This window comes from Vitis riparia, chromosome 12 (assembly GCF_004353265.1).
Source record: "Vitis riparia cultivar Riparia Gloire de Montpellier isolate 1030 chromosome 12, EGFV_Vit.rip_1.0, whole genome shotgun sequence".
Lineage (NCBI taxonomy): Eukaryota > Viridiplantae > Streptophyta > Magnoliopsida > Vitales > Vitaceae > Vitis > Vitis riparia.
This window is the reverse complement of record NC_048442.1, coordinates 7,800,742-7,813,970: the sequence shown is the minus strand read 5'-3', so window position 1 is coordinate 7,813,970 and position 13,229 is coordinate 7,800,742. Positions and strand designations below refer to the sequence as shown.

The 13,229-nt window shown below is 33.9% G+C and overlaps 1 protein-coding gene and 1 pseudogene across 1 annotated transcript; both read right to left on the bottom strand.

Moving 5' to 3' along the window:
- Nucleotides 1-1,362: 1,362 nt before the first annotated feature.
- LOC117925939 lies at nt 1,363-2,759 on the bottom strand (annotated as a pseudogene).
- Nucleotides 2,760-10,230: 7,471 nt separating this feature from the next.
- LOC117926447 (anthocyanidin 3-O-glucosyltransferase 2-like) lies at nt 10,231-11,757 on the bottom strand. The gene has a single exon (XM_034845542.1). The coding sequence runs from the start codon at nt 11,727-11,729 to the stop codon at nt 10,302-10,304; it is 1,428 nt and encodes a 475-aa protein (XP_034701433.1). The 5' UTR covers nt 11,730-11,757; the 3' UTR covers nt 10,231-10,301.
- Between the last annotated feature and the right edge of the window lie 1,472 nt (nt 11,758-13,229).

Genomic DNA, 13,229 nt, shown 5'->3' with positions numbered 1-13,229 from the left:
GTTAATTATGTATATAAAAAAATTAATTTTCAATATTCCTTAAATAAAAATATATATTATATAGCAATGAGTATCCTTGCAACAAGAGTAAGGAATAGAAATAATACATATTACCATCTATGTATTTATTTTCTTTCTAATATTAAATGGTTCCTCTGCACATCTAATTGGAATCAATATTTTGAGGGAATATATGTGGTATCTTTCATCAAATGAGGAAAAAGTTCATGGCATTATATATTTATAAACTCCTTTTAATTTTATACACAAGATTTAAAGTTGTGAGCAGATTTTTGGGTTTAGAACAAACAATATTTAAATGATTGGAAGAATAATATCTATATTGTTGAGAGTAAGCCATTAAAAATGGTATTAGAGTTGATCGTTGATCCTCTAGTGTGAGAATTTGTTTGACCACCCTAATCTTAGGGGTTATGATGGGTTGGACTGCAAGCAAACAATATCTACACAATTAGGAGTAGATCATTACAATACATCCCATCTAATCTAATCTTTAGATGATTGAATAACAACTTCAATTATCAATTTCCATGTATATTTATCTTTCATTAAACGAAAGGAAATGACAAATTGATAATTCAATATTGTATACATAATCATTTTCATGTTTAAATTTATTTTTATTTTTTTTGAAAGACTTTTTTCACATCTTTTAGTAATTTTCTTTTTTTAAAAAAAAATTAGTCATATGCTCTCAACTCTCTTCACAATCAAATCTAAAGAACTTGTAATTCTAAATCCTTATCTCCATAACAATCACCTTCTTCATGTAGCTACCTCCTAATTCAAAAAGGCTCCAATTAGAATCATTTTGAGTCTATTGATCTCTTACATGCTTGGATGCCTTGATATGCATTGATGAGATGTTAGTTTCTAAAATCCATACCAACACATCAAATAGTTTGAGAACATTAATTTGCTCTTAGTGCATCATGCTTGCAGAAAAGAAGATAAACACAGCCCAAAAATTAATTAAATTTCTATCAATGTATATCTCAAATGGACGGTTGTCTCTAATAGTGATCCAATTCAACAAATTCTTATATCTATTCATCTCAGCAAACCAAATTCAGTAGGGTTTATGGATTTTTAATTATATAGTTGATGTTTTTACTAGTCCAGCTTCCTACAGGAAAATGCTCAATTGTGTATTCATTGATCAATGAGATCGACATATGACTAAATTCATGCCCTCGTAAACTTGTTTCACTAAATAATAAAGAGAGAACACATTTCCTAGTTTGAAAGGTCAAATTTCTTGACATCATCAAAGAAATATTTGGACATTGAAATAAATGAGATGATATATTAATTTATTAGAGCCTACAATGTACCTTTTCCTTTCATATTAGTATAAACTAATTCATACATTAGGTATCACGTCTTTGTTGCTTGCATGGAATGTTGGCCACCATGTCTTCAATAAAATGGCCTAAAGAAAAGTGTGAGGACCCACCATCTATCATGACTCTTCTACTTATTTTTTGCATTTCTTTCTTCTTCTGGCTCACTTCACTATTAATATTCATTAGGTTCCTTAATCCATTTTCAATCTCATGAGCACTTACAACATAATCACGATCCATATTGTAATCTATTTTAATTTCTATTGCCAACCCCAAATCTTTCACCATTTGAAATGCATTGATTTGTTGTTCTGCATATATTGGCCAAGTGGCTATTGGAACACCATACGACACACTTTCTAGCAGAGAATTCCATCCACAATGAGATACAAATCCTCCAACAGAACCGCTACTTGTGGAGCCCATCCAATCACCTTTCCAATTCTAGCTGTCGGATGTAAAAATTCTTCTGGTGGAACTTCCTCAATACTTTCATAGTCGCTTGGAAAATCCATTTTACCCTTTTGGGGAGGTTGGCGAAAGGACTACAAGAAGCGATGCCCATTGTGCTCTAGCCCATAAGCTGTCCCCTTAATCTGATCCGCACCAAAGCTTCCCCTGCTCCCGAAGCACAGGAAAACAACTTACGATGGAGGATGATCATCAAGCCATGCAGCTCATAATGGCACTAGCATCTTGTTGACACCCACCAAATCCCATTCGGGTGTTGAGTATGGGTCCAACGGGATACACCTCGGGTACTATACTGCCAGAAAGTGATCGAATAGCATGTGATTCAAGCTCAATAAATGTATTTACCAAAATACCATTGACTTCTCTGAATCTCCTCGTGTGATAAAGAAGCGTCTCAGCCCCTCTGCTTTCCATGTGAAACATCCGAGAAAGGAAGACCTTACTCAAAATTGAGTTCGCCAAACTCGAAATATCCAACTCAGCATCTGAGTCCTTGAACTCATCGAAATCCAAGCCCTCATAATCAAGGAAGAACTGAAAATGCAACAGGAAGCCAAGAAAAGCAGTGCTGGAAATGAAGAAGAGATAGAAAGGCACCCCAAACTCATCGGCCACATCAATCATGTGGGTGCAGAACATATCAATAACGAACCCTGCGAGACGAACCGAGTTGGAGCGAGTGAGCTCGTGGATGGCGTCTCTGACTACTGGTATGTGAGCTTTGAGGAATTCAGAGAGGAAGAAACCAGACGGTGTCGTGCTGGAGCCGACCTCTACAGGAGGAAGTGTAATGAAACGTATGGAATCAGAGTCCGTGTGCATACCATCACTGGACTCAAACGGAAATTTCATGATGATCGTGATTGAGAATCGGGGGTCTCGCTGAGTAATCAACTTTGCAATCTCCAATGCTGTCATGACCCAAATTCCGGGTGATCCAAAATTTGGTCTATGACCCCACATCAAAGGTTTGACCCTAAGAGTTTCTCCTACTCCATGCTGGCAGTCAACCAAATGCTCTGAATTTCTTTTTTTTTTTACACATACATCACACTAGTGTTCCCACCAACTAACAATATCTCAATCACTACTCAAAAGAAACAAGATATAATAATTATAATTACAGTCGAAAAATAAAAGTTTACACTTAAACAATTTAATCAAAATAGAATCTCATTACAAATGCATAGTTCACAGTTTACTAATGCAAATTCTAATACAACAAACACAATAAATAGTCTGCTCCAAAACCTCCAGGGGCATCCTAAAGTCCTCCCTGCCCCACCTGTGGATCCGTAGGAGTGATATTTGCATCTAAAAAGATGTAAAAAGGAAGGGGTGAGCATTCCACATTGCTCAATAGGGTGCCTAACATCAAAAGGGTTAATGGGGATTACTAAGATTCAATGAGTGCAAAAGAAACATTCATCAACATTGATGATTACTACTCAAAAAGTGCTATTTCAATAGCTTGTAATTAACTCTTTTAAACACTTTTGAGTAGTAGTTATTACCTTTTAACTCAATTGGCATGTTAAAGACCCTTGCAATCAATTCTAATCAAATTGTGTTAAGTTTTGGTGTTTTGATAGCTTTTTGATCACCAAAGCAATCAGAGATTGAGGAGAGTTCTTTGGAATCCATGACAAAAGATGTCCGGACAGGGCGTCTGGACACACCATAGGAGGGCGAAGGAACGTGAGCTGTAGAAAGGCTTGCTCACTTTAAGTCAATGATCCGGACAACATATCCGAATAGGATAAGCTATCATCAGGGGAGTGAAGTTCACGAGCGCCGCCATATGTCCTCTTGAGGAATCCAGATGGAGTTGCTCCGGATAACGATGCGCGCTCACCTTCTCCGGATGTTTCACAGCCGCCATTTTGTCCGACCGAAGTTTCATCTTTTCGGATGTCTCACATCCGGAATTCTGTCCACCGACATTCTACCCTTATCCGGATATTTCACATCCAGCTCCTGGAGCCGGAGGGGAGAGAAGGCGTTTCAACTTCCTCAAACAGACATGTCTGGATCATCTTATAGCGCTTACCCGGAGAGCATCCGTGGCCGCCAATTCAGATTATCCAGATAGCTTGGCTCAGCAGACAATTCAGATTCGCCGGATCCGTTTCGCAGCCATCTGTGCAACAGCTATGCACAGCTATAGTGTTCTCCTGAAGCTTCCCTATATTTCCGACCGACATTTTGAGATATTTTGAGATATTTTGCTTTAGATATTTGATGTCTAAATCCCCAAAGTCTCCTTGTAACCCATCTATCATAGGATTCCTTAGTCTTTAAGTAAGAACAGAGGGGTGAATAACCTTTTGTATATAATTTGTAAATTCCTTTATGCAAAAAAATATATAGAAGGTAACATTCTGGGAAGCTTGTTCTCAGACACAACCTTTTGTATAAGTAATATATCTACAGAGCACTTGCTCTATTTTTCATGTATATATTTGTGTTTTCTCGTTAATTTTTCTTACTAGCCAAACAAGCTCTGAGGAAGTTTCCTCAGAGAATGAGTGGCTAGACATTTAGTTCCTTGGAGCTAAGGTTGCCAGGAAAGGTTCCAAGTGCAAGAATTTATAGCTTTGTGGTTTCAACCATTAATGAAGAGAAAATGTGATCCTTTAATGATTTCTATGTTTTTAGTTAACTTAAAACACCTTCAATTCACTTGAGCCAACACTTGGTAAGGCAAGTGATCTCCATCCATTGAGATGCACTTGTTTATCTCTTGCGAGCTTTTGGGAAGTGACTTGAAGATAGGATTTTCTAGAATTGCCAACACTTGATAAGCTTTTGGACTCCAAGGAGACATCCATTAGTTATCTCTTGCGAGCTTGAAAAGGCAAGTCCAAAGTTAAAGATCATCTTGAATGGCAAATGCTTAGTGAGAGGCACGAGTCATTGCAAGTTGCATCAGTGAGAGGGAATTAGAGCTGAAATCCATTAAAGGAATGCATCTGTACAACATCGGTTAGAGAATTGACTATATGTTAATTCTCTAAGGCGAGGAAATGAACCATATGATCGGAGCTCTGTTTTTTCATGAAGAATCTCCCATGTGAACCCAAACCTCCAAGGAATGCTTTTCTTCATAAGTAATTTCCCTTTATTTTTGGTTAGTTTAAAACCAACCCTTTTTCACTCAAACATCTTTATGTTTTCTTAAGCTAACCTTGAAATGAAAAAACACCAATTTAACTCTGAATTGGTATCAGTTGTGAGTTGAAAACCCTTCCTAGTGAACGACCCTAGAGCCACTATGCTATATTAGCTAAAGCTATCCTAATGCATGGTGATATAGATTATAAATTTTGTTGATTACTCTCTCAATTGAAGAGCACCAGCTGGACGTGAATCAGCTGAGACACTAGTTGGGAACGAATCAATTGATCAAGCCACATATTTTAATCTCTACACTAAATGAAATGCATATGAACATGTGACACACAGTCATACAATGCACTGTCATTCTCTGGCTTTCACCGAAGGATATGCATCCGTACCCAAATACACTCCCCATTCGGAGTCTTCCGGGGGTAAACTTTTGGGTCTTTCACCCTAGGGATCTTTTTCCTTTCTTAATTCGCCTCACACGGGCCTTTACTTTTCATCATTATTCATTTTTCTCTTTCTTTTGCCATTTCATGCACTTTTCACAGTTTTTATCCTTTCTTCACACAACCATGATGCAAATGCATGCCATGAGGTTAATTACCTTCATTCACAAGTATCACCAATATCATTGGAATTACAATCATACCACAATTCCAAAATTTTTCAACGATTTCAATACTCAAATATAATTATTTTTCCACAAAAAATTACCAAAAATATTCCAATAAACGCTCAAAAATTCACATATCAATAAATTATAATTTATACTATAATTTCGTAATTTTCCAACAATTCCAACAATTTCAATACTCAAATCTAATTATTTCTCACTAATAAAATGATAAAAAATATTCCAACAATTCTCAAAAATCCACATATCAATAAATTATAACTTATACCACAATTTCATAATTTTCCAACTATTTCAACAATTTTCAATAATCCAATATAATTATTTTTCCACAATAAAATTACCAAAAATATTCCAACAAATTCTAAAAAATGCACATATCAATAAATTATAACTTATACCACAATTTTATAATTTTCCAACCATTTCAATAATTTTAGCAACCCAAAAGCAATCATTTATCAACCAAACAAACTTTCCCGAAATCACAAAAATTCCAAAAAACTTCACAATCATCCAATAAAATTCCTACATCACAAACATTAACTATTTAACTTGTTAGGAATATGAGGCTAATCCAACCTATGGTAATCACCCTAGAGGGGGGGTGAATAGGGTGATGGTCTCTTTTTGCAAATTTAAACTATGCGAAAATAAGAGACAATTTATATGCAAGTATATAGTAAGCAATATAAAGACAATTGCATATAAATTAAAGAGTAGGGAAGAGAGAATGCAAACACAAGAGTTTATAGTGGTTCGGCGCAACCTGGCCTACATCCACTCTCCTCTAGCTTCAATCCCAAGCTTGAGGTTCCACTAATTCAAGGCTTCCAAACTAAGCCTTCAAGCAATACAATTGGATTGTGGTTCCAATTCACCCTCTTGGACTTTTGGCTCCAAGCACCCTTTACACTTCTCAAGAGATACCATACTCTTGAGAAACTTCCTCTCAAAGGTTTACAAATAAATGATCTCACAAAAATCCTAGCACAAGAACTTTAAGCTCAAATGATACAAGAAAACTAGGATTGAAAGGTGTATTAAAGATATGCAAGTTTTAGAACAATGGTGCACTCAAAAACACTCTTCCAAGGCTCAAATATAATCAAGAAAGGTTTGGGAAGGTTAAGCTTTTTAAACAATGAAGATTGGAGCCTTTTTATAGAAGAGAAAAGTCAAACTAGCCGTTTGGGGGTTCGACCGGTCGAGCTAAGGGTCAACCGGTTGACTAGCCGTTAGCATTTAGTGCTTGGCAAGTGACTGTTGGGCCTCAACCGCCTCAACCGGACCTCAGCCGGTTGAGGTTCAACCTTGACCGGTTGAATAACCGTTCTGGAAGAAAGAGAAAGTTTTTTGCACCCTCAACCGGTTGAGTTGGGGGTCTACCCGGGCCTCGACCGGTTGAGCTGTGGGTCGACTCGGACCTCGACAGATTGAGTTGGGGGTCGACCCTGACCTCGATCGGTTGAGCTTGCAGTCGATCGGTACCTCACCCGGTTCAACCGGTTAAGCAATTTTTTTGCTCAACAACCAACTTTTTCAACTTAAAACCTTTTAAAATAAGATTGAAAGACATTTAACACAAGGTTTTAGTTGAAAACATGAAATCATCCAATTTTTAAATTATTTAAAACAAAATAACTCTTAGATGATTTTGGTGCATAAGTAAAGAATGTAATGCATGAAAATCCTAGTGCACCAACAACCTTACAAAGAGATCTTATGAAGCTTGGATCTTGAAAAAACACTTTTCTTTGAGGTTGTCTTCTTCTTCATGATTTCTCCTTGGCTTGATTTGTCTTTGTGATTGCCACTTTGGAAATCATCTTGCCTAATCACACTTGAAATATAATCATTAGTTCTAAACCTTGTTTTGTTATCATCAAAATCAAGATTAACCAAATCTTGGTTTCACATAACTCATAACGACAAGATCCATAATTTTTTTCAAGGAAAAACACATTTAATTAAAGTTTTAGGGTTAAGTTTCCCTACCACAGATCTATGAATCAGATCGTTAAAAATAAGATCAGCCACCCATAGAATTGTTCCCCTCATCGAGTAGAACACCCTCTCAAATTTTCAAGCGAAACAAACAACGTTGGCCGTCCAAACGGTCGACCAAAGATCCAACGGAAATTTTCTCCCCTATAGCGCTGAGCCTCCTTCTGCCACTTTCCTCTTTCATTTTTCTTTGTTTTTTTTTTTCTTTTATTTCTTCTCAACTCCTACGCCCATCTCACTTATATATATTATTAAAATAAATCCTAAAATACTACGCACGTCATTTTCTCTTAATAAATTAAAACCATTAATCTTAAATCCACCTTCCACAATTATGAATTATATCAAACTTATGATTTTCCACCTCGCGAAACATACTACCGTATTCGTAATTTAATTTATTACACATCTGTTCTTCAAAAAGTATAATTTGACTATAATTACCTGAAACATTTTTACTCTAAAATTCATTTAAAACATAATATAATTAACTATTCACAAAATTTAATTTCATAAAAATATTAAATACATAAAATGATTTTTTGGCAACCAAGAAGTTGAAATTTGTAATAATCCTTCACCCATTAATTGTACCAATATTTATTTACCAACAAAAATTTAAGTAATATTTTAAAACTTATTTCCATAAATTAATTAATCATTTAATTTATAAAAAATAAATTTCTCAACTCTTTGATATAACTTTTATTTAATTTACTTCATTTGTCAAATTATTCAATCGCACCAAAGATTCAGAAGTTAAATTCATAAAATTCAAATTTAATTAATTTACACCTTTTGTATATATATAATTTTCTCTAAATTCACATATCATAATTTGCTCTTTATTTAATTTCAATTCAACTCCGGTTAATGTTTCGTAATTCTATAAAGTTAAATTTCAATTATAAAAACCAAATTGATTCATTATAAAATTAAATTAAATTTGTTTTTAATTATCCATTATAACAATTTGATATAATATAAATTTTTACTAATTTTTTCTTACTATGATTTTTTTTATAATTACCCGATAATAATTAAATTAATTCCCATAACGTACTTAATATTCAAATTTTCAAAACATAATCTCAATTATTTGATAGTTAAATTTTTCTCCAAATCTAAATTTATTTTCTAAAATTCTCACTCCTTACATCTAACAGAGCAAATTTTACAAACTATTAACTTTTGACCAATTTTTCCAAAATCTCTCTCAATTAGATACTAACACGTGGATCTTCACCACTCTTTTTGACTATTTGACCCACAATTTTATGAAGTACTTTATGCTTTTAGAATCTGATGTGTCCTTAAAAACCCGAGTATTACAAGTGCAGATGCAAGGTGGCCGATGATAGGAAATGGAATGAAGACCAGCTCAGTTTGCTCCATCACTAACTAGCAGTTACTGCAAAGAGAGGAAAAATGGGATGTCTTGAGGGCTTTGCGGTGGTGTGACACTCTTATACTTGTGCATGGCTGGATAGTATTGGAGGACAAAGGAAGTGATGTCAGGGCTTTGCTGGTTCAATCTATTTTCCTTATCGTTTTTGAATGATTGGTGGTTGGTCTTGGTTGAAGATTGAGATAAAAGTGGGTGGTTCTCGATATATCCCATGTAATTTAATATAAAACCAGCAACGAAATTATGATTCATGTTCCCTGGACGAAGGGTTCAAATATGCTACACCTTTCAAATAAAGTTCTTGGGGATATTTGGGCCAAAATTTGTAAAGCTAACTTCTATTGGTTTAAAGTTCTAAATAAAAATTATAAATGAATAAAAAATCTTAATATTTATAAAAAAAATTGCTTTAACATAAATGAATGATATTTTTATTAATAAAAATTATAAATGAATAAAAACATCTTAATATTTATAAATAAATAAATAAAAATTGCTTTAACATAAATGAATGGTATTTTTATTAATAAAATTTTTAATGAATAAAAATATCTTTTTTTTTTAAATTGCTTTTAACATAAATGAATGATATTTTTATTAAAAAATATTATCATTTTTGATATTTCAAAAAAAATAATAATGATGAAGAGCATTGTTCAAATTAGAGACTATTTTACTCATTTTAATCAAATATCTATTTTTTTTTTCTAATGGTTTTTTCGTTAGCCAAACAAAATGAGGAAGAAATGTTATGTTGATATTAGAAACATATTTCGGGGCAATACTACAAATTTTTTGTACATAAATAGGATATATTAAATTAGTAACTTTTAAACCTATTTTAACTGATTCCGTTATCATATAGGTTGATTATTGGGATTTAATTATTGCTTTTGATTAGAAATGTGAGAAATTATATAAGTCATAATCCAAAATATATTCAATCACATAAGAATATAAAAAATATTTAGAAAAAACATTTATGAAGATTGTCTCAAACCAGTAGGGTTTGTTGATTTTTAATTATATAGTTGATTTTATTACTAGTACTGAAAAATGCTCAATTGTGTATTCATTGATCAATGAGATCGACATATGACTAAATTCATTCCCTTGCAAACTTGTTTCACTAAATAATAGAACACATTTCTTGGTTTGAAAGGTCAAATTTCTTGACTTCATCAAAGAAATTATTTGAGCATTAAAATAAAGGAGATGATAAATTAATTTATTAGAGCCTACAATGTACCTTTTTATTTCATATTAGTATAAACTAATTCATACATTAGGTATCACGTCTTTGTTGCTTGTATGGAATGTTGGCCACCATGTCTTCAATAAAATGGCCTAAAGAAACGTGCGAGGACCCACCATCTATCATGACTCTTCTACTTATTTTTTGCATTTCTTTCTTCTTCTGCCTCACTTCATTATTGATATTCATTAGGTTCCTTAATCCATTTTCAATCTCATGAGCACTTACAATATGATCACGATCCTTATTGTAATCAATTTTAATTTCTACCGCCAACCCCAAATCTTTCACCATTTGAAATGCATTGATTTGTTGTTCTGCATATATTGGCCATGTGGCTACTGGAACACCATACCATATGCTTTCTAGCAAAGAATTCCATCCACAATGAGATACAAATCCTCCAACAGCTGAGTGGGCTAAAACCGCTATTTGTGGAGCCCATCCAATCACCTTTCCAATTCTAGCCGTCCGATGTAAAAATCCTTCTGGTAGAACTTCCTCAATATTTTTATAATCGCTTGTAATCACTTTACCCTGTGGGGGAGGTTGGCGAAGGGACCACAAGAAGCGATGCCCACTGTTCTCTAACGCATGTGATATCTCCTTGATTTGATCCGCACCAAAGCTTCCCATGCTCCCGAAGCACAGGAAAACCACGGACGATGGAGGCTGATCATCAAGCCAGCCCATGATGGCACTAGCATCTTGTTGACCCCCATCAGATCCCCTTTGGGTGTTGAGTATGGGTCCAACCGGATACACTACGGGTACTGTACTGCCAGAAAGTGATTGAATAGCATGTGATTCAAGCTCAATAAATGTATTTACCAGAATACCCTTGACGTGTCTGAATCTCCTAGTGTGATGAAGAAGCATCTCGGCCCCTCCGCTTTCCTTGTCTATCATCAAAGAAGGAAAGGCCTTACCCGGAACTGAGTTAGCAAAACTTGGAACCTCCAACTCAGCATCCGAGTCCTTGAACTCATTAATATCCAAGCCCTCATAATCATGGAGGAACTGCAGATGCAACAGGAAGCCAAGAAAAGCAGCGCTGGGAGGGAAGAAGAGATAGGAAGGCACCCCAAACTCATCGGCCACATCAATCATGTGGGTGCAGAACATATCAACAACGAACCCAGCGAGCCGAACGGGGTTGGAGCGAGTGAGCTCGTGGACAGCGTCTCTGACGAGTGGTATGTGAGCTTTGAGGAATTCAGAGAGGAAGAGACCAGACGGGGTTGTTCCGGAGCTGACCTCTACACGAGGAAGTGTGACGAACCGTACGGAATCAGAGTCCGTGTCCATACCATCAATGGTCTCAAACGGAAACTTTATGATGAAGATCGTGACTGAGAATCGGGGGTTTCGCTGAGTAAGCAGCTTTGCAATCTCCAGTGCAGACACAAGGTGGCCGATGGTAGGAAATGGGATGAAGACCAGCTCAGTTTGCTCCATCACTAACTAGCAGTTACTGCAAAGAGAGAACGAAAGGGATGTTTCGAGGGCTTTGCGTGGTGGAGTGACACTCTTATAGTAGTGGCTGGATAGTATTGGAGGGCAAAGGAACTGACGACAGGGCTTTGCTGGTTCACTCTATTTTCTTTATCGTTTTTGTATGATTGGTGGTTGGTCTTGGTTGAAGATTGACTCCTAGATTTATCCCATTTTAATATAAAACCAGCAACAAAATTATGATTCACGTTCCCTCGAGAAGGAAGGGTTCGGATAGCTACACCTTTCACACAAAGTTCTTCGATTCATGGGCCAAAATTTGTACAGTCAAGGTTTGAAGTTTTAAATAAAAATTTTAAATGAATAAAAATATCTTACTTTTTAAAAAATTTCTGTAATGCACCAAATCGAAGGCTAAAATCATAATTAAAAATTAATTAATTAATTAAATTAATTAATATAATAATAAAAAAGTCTTTCCCTATTAAAAATCTTACCAATAAATTAGATTTTTTTATTTTTTCTTTGGAGTAAAACTCTTTTACTTAAAGAATTGAAAAACGTAAAAATAAAGGTTTAAAAGTCTAAGGTTTAAAATTCAAATTTTGTAAATAAAATTTTAATATTTAGATTATTATTTTAAATTCATTAATTAGTTTTGATTCGTTTAAAATTTTTTTTAAAGATTTTAATCTAAATTATAATTTGTTTATTTAATTTTTTTTTAGATTAAAATATTGAAAATTTATCAATACAAATTAATTTATTAATGGAGATAGGAAAATTTTGAATATTCAATTGAATAGGTAAAATAAATAAATACAAATAGAAGAAAATAAATTGTAGGTTTAAACGAAATAAATAACTAAATAAATAAAATAGTGCAGTTTTGGGGGCTTTAGGTGGAGGAAAAAAATATAAGAAAGAAAAATAAATCATTGACCACGAGACTGTTTTTGAAAAAGAAAACAAATGGATTATAATAATAATAATAAATACATAAATAAATAGAAGACATGAGTAGTATAGTGTAGTGTAGGCTTGAGAAGAAAAAAAAAGATAGAAAGAAAAAGCGTGTGCACTGGAAAGGAAGCTAGATGCTGAAAAAAAAAAAAAGTATTATAATAATAAATGATAATGATGACAGTAGGAAGACACCTTGTTTTTATTTTGGGTTTTGTGTATGCACTGAATATAGAGGGTAATGCCTTGGTTATGTATTGAATCTGAAAATTAATAAAAATAATAATATTTAATTTTAAGCTAATAAATGAAATATTAGTAATAATGATAGTTTAATGTAATAAATAGAAAAAATATATTTTTGAGAAATTTAATTTAAAAAATAATAATTATAAATTAACAGAATCATAGGAATAAATTTTGGAAAGAACCGAACTTTTATAAGAAATTAGAAACTTATGTATTAAATTGTTATTGATTAAGAAGTTAAAAATAATATAGATGACATAAGATATAAAATTATTAGGATTCTCAAGCCCT